This window comes from Onychostoma macrolepis, chromosome 15 (genome assembly GCF_012432095.1).
Source record: "Onychostoma macrolepis isolate SWU-2019 chromosome 15, ASM1243209v1, whole genome shotgun sequence".
NCBI lineage: Eukaryota > Metazoa > Chordata > Actinopteri > Cypriniformes > Cyprinidae > Onychostoma > Onychostoma macrolepis.
Window position 1 is genome coordinate 17,300,536 of NC_081169.1, and position 21,087 is coordinate 17,321,622.

At 37.2% G+C, this 21,087-nt stretch overlaps 1 protein-coding gene across 3 annotated transcripts in view; it reads right to left on the reverse strand.

The window, feature by feature from the left end:
• Nucleotides 1-21,087, reverse strand: part of dph1 (diphthamide biosynthesis 1) — a 151,707-nt gene that overhangs the window by 60,792 nt on the left and 69,828 nt on the right. For all 3 annotated transcript variants that reach the window (XR_009274339.1, XR_009274338.1, XM_058799227.1), the window contains exons 7-9: nt 19,756-19,824; nt 18,682-18,838; nt 15,228-15,328 (exon numbers count right to left, since the gene is read on the reverse strand). Coding sequence is in view for 1 of the 3 variants with exons in the window: in XM_058799227.1 (XP_058655210.1) it covers nt 15,228-15,328; nt 18,682-18,838; nt 19,756-19,824 (327 nt within the window). In the remaining 2 variants the exon portion in view is untranslated. The remainder of the gene's footprint in view (nt 1-15,227; nt 15,329-18,681; nt 18,839-19,755; nt 19,825-21,087) is intronic.

Below are 21,087 nucleotides of genomic sequence, written 5' to 3' on the forward strand. Positions count from 1 at the left end.
ACACACACACACACACACACACACACATATACACATACACGACTGATTTCTTTCTCAAATTGCATTGACTGCTCTAAAATATGAGACACCGATGTTGAGTTTAGGACACAGAACAGTAAGTTTATTTGATAACTCCCCCATTTGGGTTTATATGCTTTATTTCATAAGCTGTCATAGCTATGCAAAGATTTGATTTCAAAAACAGTATCATAGCTATTAAACTATATCTTATGATTTTAAATCTGTATTTAACCGCAGAACAATCTCAGTAAAGTAAAAACAGGCACTAAAGTCTGATTTTGTGGTGGCTGTGCTTTAAAATTTAATTTTTATCATCTTAATTCAAGTGATGAAGGATTTTGAGAAGTCTGACAGTAATCAGTGTTGAGTACTACTGTAAGGTTAACCCTGCCTGGTTTAAATGTTTGAAATTATTAATAGTTGAAAACATTGAAAACTAGAAATTTATAAAAGTAATCAAATGTAATCAGTTACATTAAAGTAATTGAAATAGTTACACTACTTATTACATTTTGAATAGGGTAACCTGTAATCTATAACCTATTATATTTCCAAAGCAACCTTCCCAACACTTCACATCTCTCTCGCTTTGTATGTATATATATATTAGGGATGTAACGATACCTAATATATACCTAGTTGTGGCCTAATGGAAGGTTGCCGGTTCGATTCTCGCGCTGGCAGAATAAACAGCACTCTCTCCACCTTCGATACCATGACTATGGTGCCCTTGAGCAAGGCACCGAACCCCTAATTGCTGCCCACTGCTCCGGGTGTGTGTTCACTGTGTGTGTGTGCATTTGTTCACTACTCACTGCTATGTGTGTGCACTTGGATGGCTTAAATGCAGAGCACCAATTTCGAGTCTGGGTCACCATACTTGACAATACGTCACGACTTAACATGTATTCGTACTGAACCATCACGGTACGGACATCTCGTATTGAGGCCTTACAACGAATACAGGCAATTCACCCTCAATCCAGAGGGGGCGCCCGCAGTAATGCAACGCTGTTTGATAACCGCCAGCAGAAGAACAGCGTACTTGAAAACAAAGCCCACTAGACAGTGACCATGTGCTGATTCTGAACGCGTCTCTCACTGACAAAGGAGAATACTAAACATTTGCGCACTCAACTGTTTGCGAAATGGAGCTTTCTGCTCATGTATCCTACCTCTTTCATTTTGCACAAATCCAAATATTCCATAATATTCCATATTTGCAATGTATCTGAATGCAAAACTATTATTTATAATGTAAATTATAGGCTTTGTACTTCAGTCGCGCTCCAACGGTGACACAGAGGCAGGCACGCTGATGTTTGATTCACTGTATTTTATTTTGATAAAGTACCAACTGCGCTGTCAAGTTAGCAATGCTGGAACTGATATGTTTTGTGTGTGTGTGTGTGCACCAGCGCAGTTACTTCAACTGTTTCCTTATACCGGCAGAATCAACTTAAAACACTGCGAATTTATTGTCTTATTAATAATGCATCACTGTAAAAGGTCTTTTATTTGTGTACACTCACAATGAAAACAAAACATTGTGCTTTTGTAAAATAAAGAAAACAAATAGGATGTCGCTTTCTGCCATTTGAGTTTCCTTTCGGTGAACAAATTAAGCAACCCACAAAAATGAGCTGAAACTCAGCATATATACGCTACGTTACGTGTCACACTGTTTTTATCCCCTTGTTTATCGGTTTACTAAATCAAATGTATTTCAAGTATTTATTCTTTGTATGTATATATGTCCTGCAAATTTTATAGGCTATATATAACTATAAAATATATATATATATATATATATATATATATATATATATATATATATATATATATATATATATATACAGTGAGGAAAATAAGTATTTGAACACCCTGCTATTTTGCAAGTTATCCCACTTAGAAATCATGGAGGGGTCTGAAATTGTCATCGTAGGTGCATGTCCACTGTGAGAGACATAATCTAAAAAAAAAATCCAGAAATCACAACGTATGATTTTTAACTATTTAGTTGTATGATACAGCTGCAAATAAGTATTTGAACACCTGAGAAAATCAATGTTAATATTTGGTACAGTAGCCTTTGTTTGCAATTACAGAGGTCAAACGTTTCCTGTAGTTTTTCACCAGGTTTGCACACACTGCAGGAGGGATTTTGGCCTCCTCCACACAGATCTTCTCTAGATCAGTCAGGTTTCTGGCCTGTCGCTGAGAAACACGGAGTTTGAGCTCCCTCCAAAGATTCTCTATTGGGTTTAGGTCTGGAGACTGGCTAGGCCACGCCAGAACCTTGATATGCTTCTTACAGAGCCACTCCTTGGTTATCCTGGCTGTGTGCTTCGGGTCATTGTCATGTTGGAAGACCCAGCCTCGACCCATCTTCAATACTCTAACTGAGGGAAGGAGGTTGTTCCCCAAAATCTCGCAATACATGGCCCCGGTCATCCTCTCCTTAATACAGTGCAGTCGCCCTGTCCCATGTGCAGAAAAACACCCCCAAAGCATGATGCTACCACCCCCATGCTTCACAGTAGGGATGGTGTTCTTGGGATGGAACTCATCATTCTTCTTCCACCAAACACATTTAGTGGAATTATGACCAAAACGTACTATTTTGGTCTCATCTGACCACATGACTTTCTCCCATGACTCCTCTGGATCATCCAAATGGTCATTGGCAAACTTAAGTCGGGCCTGGACATGTGCTGGTTTAAGCAGGGGAACCTTCCGTGCCATGCATGATTTCAAACCATGACATCTTAGTGTATTACCAACAGTAACCTTGGAAACGGTGGTCCCAGCTCTTTTCAGGTCATTGACCAGCTCCTCCCGTGTAGTTCTGGGCTGATTTCTCACCTTTCTTAGGATCATTGAGACCCCACGAGGTGAGATCTTGCATGGAGCCCCAGTCCGAAGGAGATTGACAGTCATGTTTAGCTTCTTCCATTTTCTAACGATTGCTCCAACAGTGGACCTTTTTTCACCAAGCTGCTTGGCAATTTCCCCGTAGCCCTTTCCAGCCTTGTGGAGGTGTACAATTTTGTCTCTAGCGTCTTTGGACAGCTCTTTGGTCTTGGCCATGTTAGTAGTTGGATTCTTACTGATTGTATGGGGTGGACAGGTGTCTTTATGCAGCTAACGACCTCAAACAGGTGCATCTAATTTAGGATAATAAATGGAGTGGAGGTGGACATTTTAAAGGCAGACTAACAGGTCTTTGAGGGTCAGAATTATAGCTGATAGACAGGTGTTCAAATACTTATTTGCAGCTGTATCATACAAATAAATAGTTAAAAAATCATACATTGTGATTTCTGGATTTTTTTTTTTAGATTATGTCTCTCACAGTGGACATGCACCTACGATGACAATTTCAGACCCCGCCATGATTTCTAAGTGGGAGAACTTGCAAAATAGCAGGGTGTTCAAATACTTATTTTCCTCACTGTATATATAGCCTATATATAATTTAATATAATATTTAGTATTTTCACATCTAGGTGGAAATTCTTTTAATTTGTACTACTGTCTGTTCAAAATGAATGAAAAGAAACTGAGCATAGTAGATTTGTTTTTTTCTTTTCTTGTTGTACCGAAATCGTACCGAACCGTGACATCTGTGTACCGTAGGGGTGTAACAGAAAACAGATGTCACGGTTCGGTACGTATCTCGGTTCGGGGGTCACGGTTCGATATGATTTCAGTACAACAGGAAAAAAAAAAAGAAATCTACTATGCTCAGTTTCTTTTCATTTATTTTGAACAGACAGTACTGTAAATTACAATTTTTTACATGTTATATAAAATCTGTTTTGTTTTCATTGTGAGTGTACACAAATAAAAGCAGATCTTTATACAGTGATGATTAATAAGACAATAAGTGTTTAAAGTTGATTCTGCTGGTATAAGGAAACAGTTGAAGTGATCGCGCCGGAGCGTACACACACACACAAAAACACACATCAGTTCCAGCATTAAAATACAGTTAGCCGAACATCAGCGCGCACGCCTCTGTGTCACCGTTGGAAAGCGTGTGAAGTACAAAGCCTATAATTTACATAATAAATAATAGTTTAGCATTCAGATACCTTACATTGCAAATATGGAAATATTATGGAATATTTGGATTTATGACGAATGAGAGAGGTAGGATACACGAGCACAAAGCTCCTTTTCGCGAACAGTTGAATGCGCAAGCCTTTAAAGTATACTCCTTTCTCAGTGAGAGATGCATTCAGAATCAGCACATGGTCACTGTCTGGGGGATTTGTTTTCAAGTGCGCAACTCATGGCATTCGCTGTTCTTCTGCTGGCGCTGGCGGTTATCAAACAGTGTTGCATTACTGCGGGCGCCCCCTTCTGGATTGGGGGTGAATTGCCTGTATTCGTCGTAAGGCTTCATACACCAAACCGAGATGTCCGTACCGTGACAGTTCGGTACGAATACATGTACCGTGCCACCCCTAATATATATATACATACACACACACACACACGATATATACAAATGTATGTATATATACAGTGGGTACGTAAAGTATTCAGACCCCCTTAAATTTTTCACTCTTTGTTATATTGCAGCCATTTGCTAAAATCATTTAAGTTCATTTTTTTTCCTCAATGTACACACAGCACCCCATATTGACAGAAAAACACAGAATTGTTGACATTTTTGCAGATTTATTAAAAAAGAAAAACTGAAATATCACATGGTCCTAAGTATTCAGACCCTTTGCTCAGTATTTATTAGAAGCAACCTTTTGATCTAATACAGCCATGAGTCTTTTTGGGAAAGATGCAACAAGTTTTTCACACCTGGATTTGGGGATCCTCTGCCATTCCTCCTTGCAGATCCTCTCCAGTTCTGTCAGGTTGGATGGTAAACGTTGGTGGACAGCCATTTTTAGGTCTCTCCAGAGATGCTCAATTGGGTTTAAGTCAGGGCTCTGGCTGGGCCATTCAAGAACAGTCACGGAGTTGTTGTGAAGCCACTCTGTTGTGAAGTTATTTTAGCTGTGTGCTTAGGGTCATTGTCTTGTTGGAAGGTAAACCTTCGGCCCAGTCTGAGGTCCTGAGCACTCTGGAGAAGGTTTTCGTCCAGGATATCCCTGTACTTGGCCGCATTCATCTTTCCCTCGATTGCAACCAGTCATCCTGTCCCTGCAGCTGAAAAACACCCCCACAGCATGATGCTGCCACCACCATGCTTCACTGTTGGGACTGTATTGGACAGGTGATGAGCAGTGCCTGGTTTTCTCCACACATACCGCTTAGAATTAAGGCCAAAAAGTTCTATCTTGGTCTCATCAGACCAGAGAATCTTATTCAGGTGTTTTTTAGCAAACTCCATGCAGGCTTTCATGTGTCTTGCACTGAGGAGAGGCTTCCGTCGGGCCACTCTGCCATAAAGCCCCGACTGGTGGAGGGCTGCAGTGATGGTTGACTTTCTACAACTTTCTCCCATCTCCCGACTGCATCTCTGGAGCTCAGCCACAGTGATCTTTGGGTTCTTCTTTACCTCTCTCACCAAGGCTCTTCTCCCCCGATAGCTCAGTTTGGCCGGACGGCCAGCTCTAGGAAGGGTTCTGGTCGTCCCAAACGTCTTCCATTTAAGGATTATGGAGGCCATTGTGCTCTTAGGAACCTTAAGTGCAGCAGAAATTTTTTTGTAACCTTGGCCAGATCTGTGCCTTGCCACAATTCTGTCTCTGAGCTCTTCAGGCAGTTCCTTTGACCTCATGATTCTCATTTGCTCTGACATGCACTGTGAGCTGTAAGGTCTTATATAGACAGGTGTGTGGCTTTCCTAATCAAGTCCAATCAGTATAATCAAACACAGCTGGACTCAGGTGCAGAACCATCTCAAGGATGATCAGAAGAAATGGACAGCACCTGAGTTAAATATATGAGTGTCACAGCAAAGGGTCTGAATACTTAGGACCATGTGATATTTCAGTTTTTCTTTTTTTAATAAATCTGAACTTAAATGATTTTAGCAAATGGCTGCAATATAACAAAGACTGAAAAATTTAAGGGGGTCTGAATACTTTCTGTACCCACTGTAATATGTGGGCTATATGATATATAAATACACACGAAATCTGTACCTTTTTAATTTATTTATTCATTTTTTAAATTAGCTAGGGGTTTATAGAGGTTGAAGAAGCTACAAATTTCATCAGGATTGTCTGGCAGGTCTGACTGTAGCTTTACTTGGAACCCTTATAACTGGGTTAAGAATGTCTTAGTGAGTAACATCCATAATGCAAATTTTAGTGTCGCTGGTTTAAATGTCTGTCAGTTGATCCAAAGATCTTTGCAAATGCAACTGGTCCTCATGACCCCTCTAATCTCAGCCTCGAGCATGACTCTTAATCCTTATTTGCTCCAGGGGGTTGCATCATGTTACAGTTTACCCACTGCCAAATGATCCACACACCCTTAAGGCAAATAAATGAATGGCAGTACATTAATGAAATCCTTTCCCTGGATCAAGATTTCTTAAAAAAAAAAAAAAAACCTGATTAAATGATGGACACATTTGTTTTAATTGGTCACAGACTCATGCAACAGCTGCCTTACTTGACTACTGTGTGTGGGAATTTGGTTAGTTTCACAGTGCCAGACGTTTGATCAGTATAAAGTCTGAACCCATATTCTGCCTCACTCTGGCCAAAAACCACCCACAGGAAGGAGCTGCCTGATGGACATGTGAAAGACCAACCACAGTTTTTGACGTGATGTTTGGCAGTGCACACAGATCCCAGCATAATAGGGTCATCTGACACTGAAGGGTCAAAGTTTTGCTGGTTAGCATGACCATGTAACCCCTGCTGGTAGATGATGTAACTACACCATCTGGACTCAAAAAGCTACTTTTTTCATTGACCGCGATTCAAATAGACAGAATACAATTTGCTTTGTAGTTCAATATACCTGGATAGGTAAAGTTTGTCAAGACAAACTTTGATGTTGTCTTGACAAAGTCTTGTCTGAAAGTTCCTAATTTTAAAAGCCTAAAGGTTTACAGCCTGTACAGTGAGACACACAAATAAACAAAGATCTATCTATCTATCTATCTATCTATCCATTCATCCATTCATCCATTCATCCATCCATCTATAAACAGCGTCCTCCAGGTAATAGAGACCTCCTTGGGTAACACTGTGTGGTAACAACCTTGTCTAGATTTAGAGAAATCACAAGCAAAAATCATACAAAATGGAAAGCAGCAAAAAGCAAAGGCAGAGAGCTGAAGGCAACGGGAATCTTCCTCAGAAGTCAGAGAGAGAAATAAGGAATGGGTGGTACATGCAAATATGAACTTCGTATCTGGAACAGAATCAGATTTCAAATATGCAAGAGGGTTGAGGCTGCATCGGGAACCTCAGCATGCCACCAAATTCAATTTACAGGCTTATCTGAGCCAGCATCTGTCCCCTCGCCAGAGACAGCCCTCGCTGCAGGGAGCCATACGGGCAGAGACACTCCTCCGTCTGGCCGCATCAAGCCCATTCTCCCAATCCACTTCTGCTTCGCGGAGAAGAGGAGAGGTCAAAGACGTGTAATGATGCCTGTTTTGCTTCTGCTGAAATGGCCCCATCAGCATGTGAAGCCAGACCTGATGAGGGCACATTCCTGCTGATCCCCTAACCGTCGCCTGAAGGTGGGGGGGCCAAACTTCACATCAAAAGGCTCTAATTGAAGGAGGAAGAAGAACGGGAGGTCTGCGGTGACTGCAGGGGGTTTTTCCTCATGCTGGAGGGAGCAGCAGCCCCAGTCGGCTCTCCTCTCTCGGAGTGGAAATAATGGATTTTAATTAGCCACTCGACCTGCAGCATACAATAGCACAATTAACCTTTCCGATCCACAGGGAAATAGGCACCGGTGCCTCCAAACATCACTTAAAGCCGACAGTGATGTGTAATTACATTAGGCTTACAATAAAGGGCACGTATATGTGCTGGTGAACGCTGGAAGGAAACTTTCTGAAGTTTTCCCGAAGACAGCCGTCTGGATTTGCTTTAGATGTGCGAGCAAGGAGATGCAGGTTAGCTAAATCTTGTCTTAAATAGTCACAATAATGTGTGATAATGAAATCTTGGATCTTAATCAAAGGTTTTTGCCCTACCTTGCTGAAAAAAAGCTAAAACTAGTCTAAACTGGTTGGCTGGTCTTAGCTGGTTTAAGCTGGAAGTAGCTGGTATCCCAGAAGTGGTCAAAACCCATCTAAAACTAAAACTGGGTGGTCAAAACCCAGCTAAAACCAGCCAACCAGCTTATGTTGGTTTTAGCTGTATTCTTTTTCAGCAGGGATATCCTCAAATGTTAACAGAAAACATCAGTTAGCATAAAAATAGTGTAAGAGGTAATCTTTTCTGGTGTGTTCCCTAAGACCATAAAATGTAGCTGACTATAAACAACATTTTGTATTTAGCTGTTTATGTTGCATAGCGGTATGCTAAGCTACCTGGCTAGCTCACTAGCTGCAAGCTAAAACAAAGTTTAGAAATGTTTAGATTGACCATTTATAGGTTTTGGTTACATAATGTGATAAATATATATATAATTCTAATGTGGTCTCGTGTCTGTGCGTGTGTGGAAACATGATTCTTCAGTGTGGGCTGCCTTGCACAACCTCTCACAGTTTCTGAGTATATCTGAAATCCATGCTCACAGAGAGTGTACAGTATATGCGCTGTTTTGCACTGCTGGTAAGATCAAACATCCATACAGGTATCTTGGCCTGTCTGGAGTGACATCCCAGGATGTATATCTCTGCCTGTCTGGGCTGCCTGCTCTCAAACAAAATGCTCAATGCAAGATGCTGAGAGCGTCGAGTGGAAGAGTTCAGAGCAAACGGGTCATTCTCCTCATATTTCTTTCTAGCATCTCTGTTGAACCCCAGCTTCAGGCTCCTGGGAAAATCCTGTTATGCAGTACATTTTCATGCCGCCAAAAAGGTACACTACCGTTCAAAAGTTTGGACTTGTTTTTGAAAGAGACTATTAGTTTTATTGAGCAAGGATGCATTAAATTGAGTAAAGACATTTATGTGTGGCAAAAGATTTCAAATAAATGCTGTTTTTGGAACTCTTTATTCATCAGTTTAAATCACGGTTTCCACAAAATATTTAAGAATCAATAATAAAAAGTTTTACGAATCAATAATAAGAAAAAATGTTTTGAGCACCAAATCAGCATATTAGACTGATTTATAAAGGATCGTGTGACACTAAAGACTGGAATAATGATGCTGAAAATTCAGCTTTCCCTTCACAGGAATAAATTGCATTTTAAAATATACTGTATTCAAATAGAAAACAGTTATTTTGAATCATAATACTATTTCACAATTGCACTATTTTACTCTTTGATCAAATTAATGCAGTCATAAGCGGCTTTAAAAAACATTAGAAAATCTTATTGACAACTTTTGAATGGTAGTGTATGTTTTGTAACTCATTTAACAAATTAACATGTTAAACATATCAAATTACTTTTTATTTATTTATTTATTTTATTTTTCAAAGGAAACCATATTAGTTCCTTCTATAGTTTTCTTTTATCACAATATCATTAAGTAAACATGGGGTAGATTTGAATACTTTTACTGGTTTCAATAGATTTTGTGGATGGATTTTTCCTGTGGTATCAGTATTATATTCTGTAAAATTACAGCACTGATGATTAATACGACACTGTCATCTTTACTTATTTCCTTTTTTATTTCTCCTTATTTAATTTCATTTTTAAAACTTCTATTTATTTCCATGCTGTCAGGCATCCTGTTAAATTTCTTGCCATTGCGCAAATAGCTTATTAATAAAATTTTAAGTGCATCAACTTGCCAAGAGCACACTAGCTATATTTCTGAATGTCTGGTCTACCCACCTCCATATATTGCAACACAGGCATATTCATTTTTCAAAAGTTACATAGTTCAAAAGGCACTGCATAACAGGAATGACCCTCCTAGCAGACATCAAACACTTCACACCAGCCAGTGGATCCACAAACACCTTACAGTATTAAAGTTGAATTGTATTTTCAAGTGCTGCGGTCGGCCGGTTTAACCTCCACATTTCCAGGCCCGACATCAGCGCAAAAGGCCTACTCCACGCTACAAAACATCCAACTGAAGTATTACGGCTGCACAACCTGACAACAATCATAACCGACAATTATATCCCTTGATGTTGTATCTGTAATTATTAATACCAATGAACAGAATTTACATTAAAATGCTTATTTTACGTTCTCTTTTGATGCTCCTGTCTCATTATAATCAAAATGCTGTCTAGTCAATGCTTTGTTGATAATAACGGGAGCAAAGCAGACTGAATAAAGTGAATCTGAAACAATTACATACAAATTATTGACGATGATTATCGCCTTGTTTGTGAATGTCTAACTCTCATTTTCAAAGAAGCAAATACCTCGCTCATTAGGACCGACTGTCATTACTATAGATTTTTCCATTTTTCCATTGTGCAACATACATGTGTGTGATTAATTAATTTGTCAATTAGTTGTGCAGCCCTACAAGGAATCATATTCAGGTCCACTACTGTCTGGTCTGGTAATTCAACGCTGGACATTTCGATTAACCTTCTCATTATGGTGACGACTGCTGGCAGACCGCAGCTCCGTTCCTTATCTTATCTTCTCCAGGACGTCATATACATCATCAGTGCAGCATTAATCAACGCTCACGTTATGCTCTGAAATGTCTTCCTCTGCTCGGATCCTCATGTTTCTGCCAAGATGACACCAATCCGCAGCAGTCAAAGCACAAGCGACTGACATTAATGGAGGAAATGAGAGGAGGAGAGATAGAGGTGTAACTTTCCTCTGGTCATGGTTATGGTTCGATTACATATGCGGTGTCATTCACGTGGCAGGAGAGCGGCACGACTGATGGGGGCGGTTGATCTTCTCTCTCGTGCTCTCTTTGAGTTGTTTCACTCTCGTTCCCTTTTTTAACAGCCTCCACGCCTTCCTCCACCTCCTCCTCATTTTCTCTCAGACCTTTCTGTCCCTTGTTCACCCACTCATTCATTTTAGGGGGGCCGTCATGTCCGTCTCCCGTCCCCAGATGCAGAGGGCAGGCAGTAGGGGAGTGTGTACAATACAGGGCTCCCATAAAAATACGAGTCAGTACAGGCATGTTCCCTGTTCAATATAACTCAAATAGAAAACTGGACAGTTAAAAGTTCACAACACTTAGAAAAAGAAAAATGTCATATCAGTTGTCTGATTCCCTGCAAATGTAAAAACTGATTTCACGAAGATGTAATTAAAACAAAGATTACTGAAGTACAGTACGTTTTACAAGAAAATACTATTTTAGTCTTTCTACTACAAAATTTCATGTCACTTGTCAACTTCTGAAATTTACTATCAATTTTGCAAAAACTTGTGCCAATTTAGCATCAGTACAGTAACAAAAACAAAAAACCTAATGATTCAGTTTTGGAAATATTTACGGAGTCTTTATAGTATTAAGCTTACTATTTTCCAGCTCCTTTTTATATATATAAAAAAAGAATTACTTTTTTTTTTTTTTTTTTACAATTGAATTTTTATAAATAATATTTTAAATTATTCAGTTAGATGAATTAAATATTTCTTACGTTATACTGAGTAGCACAAAAGACGATATTCTAAAAAATGTCTTTTTAGTATTACAATGAATGTCAGTGGGGTCTAATGCTGTTTTTGGACTCCATTGACTTTCTTTTTATATGAAGAAAAACATTTTTGAACAGAATAATTTTTTAATAAGCCCCGTTAACACCAAGAACGATAACTATAAAGATAACGATATTAGCGTCCACACAAGCGAACGATATCGTCTGTTTATTTTTAAGCGCACACTCATCTGCCACTTTAAATTCTCGAGGTTGTGATAGCAGGATTGATTCTGATTGGCTGTCAATGTTTGTATCGTTCATCAGCTGGAAAAAAATCGTTCTGGAAGTGATTCCAACGATATCGTTTCTCTGTGCCTTTATCGTTATAGTTGTGGTCTGGACTCTGCTATTCTTTAATAATGAGAACGATTTTTAGAACTATACCTTTATTAGTGATCGACCGATATTGATTATTTATAACCGATACCAATACCAATTATTTGCATGGTTATGTGCCCGATAACCGATATGCAGAGCCGATATTTATTTACTGTTATAAAGTAAATAAATAACTGAGTGAAGTAAGTCCATACTTCACTTAGGGTTTTCCTCCTTTCAGTCATCTTAACAACAAAAAAAGGTTGAAAATTAACAGTCTTTCATGTTAAATTTAATCTTTATATTACAACAATAAAAACATTTTATTTATAAAAAGCATCATCAGCAACACTGATATTAACAATAAGCAAAAGAATGTCTAAAGTTTTCAAATGGAGAAAATAAAGGACAGGAGTCATATCAACTTCATTTTAAACTGCAGTTTTAGGTTTATAAGCTGTTTAATAGGCTAAAGAGTGAAGAATAATTCACTGCATAATGTTAATTCACTGAATAATATTCTCTGGAATATTGTAATAGGCTATAACAAACAAAACATCGTATTTTATTGCATTTCTCAACTGGTATGTTATCAGAATTATTAAAATGTTTTTGTCATTCTAGATTATGAAATGCCTGCTGACAGCGCAGTTTATCTATGAATTTAACGTTACACAGAACTATACTCAAACTGCGATCGCTCGCGGAGATAATAATTAATTTCCATAGAGATGTATTTATTTTAGTGCTGTCAATCGATTAAAAAAATAATCGCGTTAATCACAGTCATGATTAATCGCAAATTTAAAATACTAGGATTTACTTGTAAATGTGTTGAAAAAGAAATGCATGACAAACTAGTTTAAGGAAACAGAACCTTTCACACTTCCGCCAGGTATGAGACATTCTTTTATCATTATTCTTTTGTTTTTATTCAGCCATTATCAGCCTTTAAACTGGCAATAAAATGTTTACCAAGCCACAACGCTTCAATCCCAGTATACATTTACCCAACTATTATCAAAAGTTTTTCTAAATAAATACAACGAAACATTTCTTGCGACCTTACATGAAGTATTATGACAAAATGCATTAAAAGAAGAATTGGACCTGTTCTGCAGGTGCATTAGAGCTAATATTAGCGTTATGCTTCATAAGACAATTTATGAGATTAATAGTACACTTTTACTGAGAACTCACTTCAAACCACCATCGAGTGTTTGTAATAACTTCCTTTTGCGATCACATGTGGAATTTGGTCGTTTCCTGTTGTTAAAATATGCTATTTATAGCCTTTTATATCGCTGCACAAATTAGCATTTCAGATGTGCATATTCATCTCAAGAAAATCACATACAGACCATATCTATCGTAATCGTGTGTTTATTATCTAATATAATCTATAGTGGCTGTTGTCATGCTTATTTCTGCTGTGTAAAAGCCTTAACGTGTATGCTCTGGCTGAAACTCACGTTGTTTGTGATCTTAAAACCGCCTCTCCGTTCTTAAGTTGCCAGGTATACATTCCAAATATAATACACATTAGTAAAAGGATCTATTTTTATTTGTCTATATACACTTTGGGCGCCTGCGGTACATTAAAAAAGTAGCCCAAAAAACCGCAACCCACGGCTCTGTAATTTTTCCCGCAACTGTATTTTCAAAATAAACCACTTGTGCCATTACCCTGGCAACAGGACAGGAAGATGACAGGAAGAAATTGGGGTTAAACCTTATCAAACGATTAATCTGCGTTAAAAAAATATTAACTCGTTAAATTTTATTGATTAATCGCATGCGTTAACGTGTTAAAGTTGACACCCCTAATTTATTTAGATGTTTATTGGCGAAATAATGGTAATATAGTAAATGTTAATATAATTTAGCGTGTTTTAAACAAGTGAATCTTGTTAAAAGTTACATGCGGTGCCGTGCTGGAGCATTTCCTGAGCTTCAGCCGCTGAGTGAACAGCAATAAGAAGCGGCTTCACGAGACTAATGATGAGCAAATATACAACAGAGAGAGAATTAAAATCAGCGCTTTTATTTCCAACATGCGCTCATTCATGGCTGTATTATTTAATTCATGCAAAGTTACATCTTTATTAGGATTTGACGGATTAGCCGACGTGACTCCGACTTCACAAGACTAATGATGAGCATATAGAGAAGAGAGAGTATTAAATTCAGCGCTTTTATTTCCAACATGCGCTCATTCATGGCTGTATATTATTTAATTCAGGCAAAGTTACGTCTTTATTGGGTGGGGACTTGACGGATTATTTTACGTGACTCTGTGAGTTCGTCTCTCTTTCTTAGAGCCAAGCTGCATAAATTGCATATCAGGCATTTATGTAATACATCTAATTTGTGCATTAATGCCTGTTATGTTAAATAAAGTTTACTAACTAAAGCAAATCAAGTACCTGTGCATGCCATTGTTGTTGTCTCGTCTCCACCTCAGACGCGCAACAATGGCGATCCTGCGCGCAATTCTCAAAACACCCACAAGATGCGGCATTTATCGGTGAATCCAATATTACAAATCCGATATCCGATTATGGTGAAATGCGTAAATATCGGGAAACATATCGGTAAATCGATATATCGGTCGATCTCTAATCTTTATCATTATCTTTATTGTTATCGTCCTTGGTGTGAATGGGCCTTTACACAATATATTTATTTTCTATAATATACTGATAATAAATAATAGAAATATAAAAAAATATATTTATATTTAATAATTTTTTATTTCCATTACTTTGCCAAGCCTCGAAATGACCATTTTAAAATTCCCTGATATTTGTAGGTTTTCCATGACCATGGGAAACCTCAATCGCACTGGCCTGTGAAACAACAGAAATGACTAACATACACTGAAACAAAAAGCCCATAGAAAATAATTTTGTTCCAATGAACTTCAATAATCTCAAAGCCCACCAAAGCAATAAGACACATGCCTCAGAGGAGCTGCTCACTAACAAAACCTGTGACCCCATCTGACATATTCGCCACCGTCAGTGATATTTCTGTCGATTCTCGCCTTGTCCTCAGGGTGTGTTGAGACTCAGATTAATGTGCACCTCAAGGAGGAGCGTCTTCATATGATGCACAGGAGTTGATGTTTAATTGTGTGAAATGGAGAGCGTGACTGTGCATGTAGATGGAGGAAAGACTCACGTGTCCACGTCTGCCAGGAGCTCCAGCTTGCCGGGGAAGATCTCAGACAGGAGCACACGTGTGAACGAACGGCCCAAAGACTCCAACCGAGACTCTAAGTGCTAAAGAAAGAGAGAGGGGAAAAAAAGAGAGGAGTTGAATACTGAATGTTACACATATTTACATAAAAACAACAAAATTTCATGCACCAGGCTCAAGGTCACCAAGCACAGCCCACATCAAACAGATTTGACAGTGTAGGAGGAAAGAGAACAGAAAATCATTACAACCAAGAATTTTCCAAATTTACTGAAGAACAAGAAAACCGCTTCCTATTGCCTAATGAGAAATCTTCACAGGACCGCTGATGCTGAACGCGTGTAAACAGCTTGTGTAAACCCTTTATGTTCTTCAAAGCTTTAGTAACCACCATCAATTCTGTGTTTCTAACATAAATAGCCAGTTTAGCTCGATTTTTTTTGCATTAATGACGTTGAGCTTTGTTGTTGCCTTGATTTATTAGTTTCCCCAAAGAAACAATCTACTGTGTCTGATGTGGAGGAACTTGACTGGTCTGCACAAAGAACCCCACTGAACACATTTGAGATGAATCAGAACTAGGTATGCACAATATTTATTAGTATCTTTTTAATTTATCTGTATCACATTATATTGGATTGCATATTTTATCGCTCATGCCCTCTGCGTATACATTTAGATTATTTTTGGCATCATTTAACACTCACGTAAAGTTAATCTTTTATGCGCTAATAATTAACACTGTTAAATGTAAGGTTTAGCAGATCTCAAAATGAATATCTGTTTCTCATACAGCACATTATAATGTTGTGATGAATAAATTCACATGTACCATGATTGATTTTTTTTTTTAAATGGACAATTTTAGATTTATTTAAAATGTTTGTAATTTATTTAAATCAAAACAGTACAGATGGTTATCACCAATAACAAAAAAAAAATTGGCTTATCAGTATCGGCCAAAATTCTAATATTGATGCATATCAATAGCTGTTTCCATCCACCTATTTTTATGCGTATTTTGGGATATCGAATAAAAAAAACGCTGGATGGAAACGCCAAGATGCGTGTAAATTCTAAAAATGCGCATAAAAAAAAAAACTTACGTACTCAACTTATTGAATTTCCAATTTCTTATCCGGTAAGAAAACATGCGCATACACTACGAAGGAAAATTACCAAATAAATTCCTTAAAGCTCAAAACGTATTGTAAACAAAGAATATTATATACAGTGCCTTATCCTATACTGCAGCAAATTCAATGTTTCTTCATGATATTTAGCGCAAGTTAATCAGGAAGTGACAATTTTGTTCTCTTCAGCCCACTGGATGGAAACAGTGCTTTATTTGCAAATGTTTTATGCAATATCCTAATTCTGTGCATAAGTTTATTACGTAACTTTGGATGGAAACAAAACACAAAACTAGTGTATTGTGAGAATTTTCTGACTCTTAATGAAAAATGGCTTCCTAGTCAATACAAAATAGATGTTTTTGATATATCATGTACAAAAGGACACTTTATAGTGATTTATCACTGAACATTTCCCAAAACCCATATCATCTGATCATTATCCAGCTCAATTTTAGCCCAAGCATGTAGAACATATTGCTGTCTTATCTGACAGTCTACTAAAAATGATATTGAGATGATTCACTGTCTTGCATTTCTGATGTCAGTTCAATTCCTACTTTGGTGTCACGATGATAATGTCACAGATGAACTATAGAGATGAGGACAAGATGGACCACTGGATGGAAAATAAATAAGAAATTTGTATTACATACACACAATATCAACAGATTAAAAAAAAAAGTTTAAAAATTCTTAAGGTAAAACAATCCTAAAAAGATCTGCATGCACAGAGAATGTTTTGTAAAAGTGTAAATCAAGCTGCACGCATTAGAATAAAGAGGTAATATTTTAGTGTTTTGTCAGATAAGTTCTTGACACCCTTTATTTGCAAGTCTGCAATATTTTTGGCCATATTTAAGAGAAAAAAAGTGTCAAGTGTAAGCGTGAAAAAAGGAAGTCCGAGGAATAGCTATCACATAATTTTCTGGAAAATATTTCACACTTTCACAGATCTCTGGTGTTATTTTACCTTCATAGGAAATCTACAACTTACTGCTAAATTGTGAAAATTACTGTCAAGTACAAAGAGTGCTGTTGTTAAAGCTTACCCCACTACCAGTGGTACAGAAATGACACACTTCACCATTCATTTAATAACAACAGAAGTCTTAGGAGGTCCCTACTACATCATGAAACAAGTGCGAGTGTGTTTAAATAAACACATTCTAATGCGCCTTTTATTTGTTCATTAACCATCAATGCTAATTATTTATTCCCTAGTGATAGGCAGGAGGAAAGTGAATAACAACACAATTCTTGCTCACTTCAGGATAAAGTAATGCATTACCAGACTCTCCCCACACACTTTGAAGTGTGAAACCCAGTGGACCACAAATATTACCAGCAAAAACCTCCAGACATCAGTGAGGAGGTGTTCAGGTGAATGGGCGGCTTCAAAGCACAACCATTGAAAAAAAAGAAAAAAAGAAAAAGAAATGGGGGGTGGTGGAGAAAGCAGAATCTACTCTTCTTCTCCAACCAAAGTGTATTAAATTAGCTGGCTTAGTTAACCTTGAAAAAGGTTACAATTGCTCTTCACTGTTAAGCCAGCATGTTTTATATGACAAATACAGAACATGCAGGAATGCGTTTCATAGACCCAGAGAGATTTCTTGAATAAATGTACTTAATTTAAAGTTTAAATGTGCTTTTCTGCTGTATTTTCTAAAACAGTGGTTCTTAAATGGTTTTGCAAATGACCCAGATTTTGCATAATCAGATGAACAAACATAGTATCATAATTAATAATAATAAAATAATAATATATATAACGGTTTTATTATTTACATTTTAAATTCATAAAAATAATATTTTTGGATTAATTATTATTATTACTACTTCCAAGAAAAAAAATTGCTTCAGTGATGGGAAAAAGCATTTGACGAGCTACAGGGATCTCGCCCAGAATCACCATCCACTGTCTGTTTGTCTAGGCGCTGAATTCATCTCACTCGTCTTCTCTATGCATACCAATTTAAAAAGGATGAAACTAGAAAAGGGGAAAAATCTGCCAAAACAAAGTCCAATCCAAATACATACAAATGAACAGATGAAAAGAGGCAGAGAACAAAGAGAGAAGGATTTGAATGAGAAGAACTAGAAGAAGAAGGGAGACGACCCGTCCCTCCCAAAACAATCGATTAGCGCCCCTGGTGATCTCTCCTCCCGGCCAAATGCCGCAGGGTGTGTCTGTGTGATGTCTTTCAGCTCAGGTGTAAGACAGAACTGAGCAAGGAAGACAGACATCTTTCCACTAACAGAAAACATATTGTATGATAAAAGGTAGCAGATGGTCTTACCTCCAAGATTTTGGGGTTGCCCTGACGACCAAGGGTGCCTAGGATGAGACCCCATCTCTGGGCTGAGCGGGCACTCTCTATGGCCTGCAGTCTGGTGGCCCGCATTGCCTCATGGTCATAATACTCTCGAGAAAACACTTTACTGTATGGGTCATACCTGTGGATATGGACGACAACACATTTACAAACAATAAGATACTAAGAAATCAGAAAGAAGAATATTCATAAACTAGATTTTTTTTTTTTTTTTTTTTTGAAGAAAATATGATAGTAGGATGTTGCTTGGTAGTTGCCTGATATTTTGGTCCCTATTCATAGCTTGGATCCCTCTTTCCATGGGATTTATTTCCAATTTTTGGTCCACTGGGTAATTAATTTTTGTTTAAAATTAAAGTATGAAATGAACAAAAATGTATTAAATTCATTGTAACCAAAGCTAAATGTAAAAAGTGGAAATTCAACAATGTTTTATTATCTCTCCACATTAAAAAGTATTAAATCAAATTAAGATGTAACAAAAGGATTTGATTCAACATCAGTATATAATATAATATAATATAATATAATATAATATAATTAATATAATATAATATAATATAATATAATATAATATAATATAATATAATATAATATAATATAATATAATATAATATAATATAATATAAGTCTCTCTCAAATTAAAACAATAAGTATTACTTATTTAATTAATATTTATTTATTTATTTATATTACAATAGCAGCCAAAAGGATGTCTGGTCTAAAATATAAGTGTAAAACGCTTTTTAATTGTTTCAATTGTGATAATGCAATGAAACATGCAGAATTATGGGCATCTTGGACAAGCTGTCATACAAAGCTTGCACTCATTATTCCCAGCCTATAATTCAATCAATCACTGTGGCAGGTGTTAGATATATTATTATGTGTTATTTAATGGGTTCAAGTTTACAAAAAAAGGCAGAGGAAGGAGCTGTCCTCTGCAACCATGCATATTGTTGGATTTGTAGACCGAATATAAAATGGATGAAGACTATGAGCTATAGCAATAAAGTGTACAACTGCACATCGGTTTACCTGTAGGCAGGTATATCTGGGTTGGCAATCATGATGGATTCCAAATGAAATCTTCCGTCTCCAAGATAACTACAGACAGAAACAACTTTATCAGAGAGAAAGACAGTCTGAGTGGGCAGAAGGAATAAAACTCTGCTAACTCTGGGATTTGCTTAAGAAAATATAAAGGCCAATGGGTCTCGGCCTAGAGGACTCATAAACCAGATCAGAACCGTCCTAACATTCAGCAGGCAATCAGGGCGAGACCTACTCACTCCAAAGTCAAGGCAACATTAGCCAGACGGAAAGCGAGTCATAGACACGGAGGCTGATGGGCTACAATCCAGCTACTCCACAAATAAACCTGCGTGATATGATTAGGTCATGACGCGGACAGCACGCAAGCAGAACTCAACACACTGATTATCCTCTGCCATGCCGACAGGAGAAGACCTGCCATAGTTAATGGGAGTATAGATTAACCTGGCAAACCTGATGGATGCCCTGGGGAACGCAGCCGCAATTAGAAAGGCTAATTAAGACACGTTTATGAAACACTACGGAACATACTGTGGGTGGGATCCCCCTGGGCCCACCGGAGCAAAGGCTAAACCAGCCATCCTTCACTCTCGCACACACACAGTGACAGAAAAACGTTCTTTATCGTTCATTCTCCTTGTCCCTCAAACATACCAGCTGCGTTAGAAAAAGAAAAACGGTTTTGCTGCCTAAGTAGTAATGCACAACATACAGTATAAGTACCATATCAGTTATCAGCTAATGTTAACATATTATCGGTTTAATTAAATTTTTCAAGCAAAATTACTAGTTTTTACTTCTAGCTAATCTTTGCTGTCAAGTTAATCTTCAAAAACACTAAAAACTTAATGACACTGTTAAATGTAATCCTTTTGCAAATCTCATAAAGAAAATTAGTTTTTTATTGTTTATATTTTAAAAATGCCTTAATTTTCCTGTAGTATTTAAAATGATTGATTACATTTCTGCTTTATTTTATTTTCAACAGAACATCATTTTAATGTCTTTTATTGGTCATCAGTGTTTAAATATAACTAACTATTTTCTTACTGACCTTTTTTTTTTTTTTTTTTTTACAAATAGAACTTTCTGCCCAATAAATGTTTTAGGGGTTGATATAAACCATAATCATTATATAAATGTCCATCTTTTTTTTAGGTCTGGAAATCACACTTTTAAAATTCCCTTATATACAGTAAAAATAAACAGGGTTCTCAAGACAAAATGAGACTTGTTGAAAGAACTAATTAAAATAAGAAACATGTCTTGATTTTTAGTTCTTTTAGCTTATTTTAGAACTTGTTTTGTCTTTTT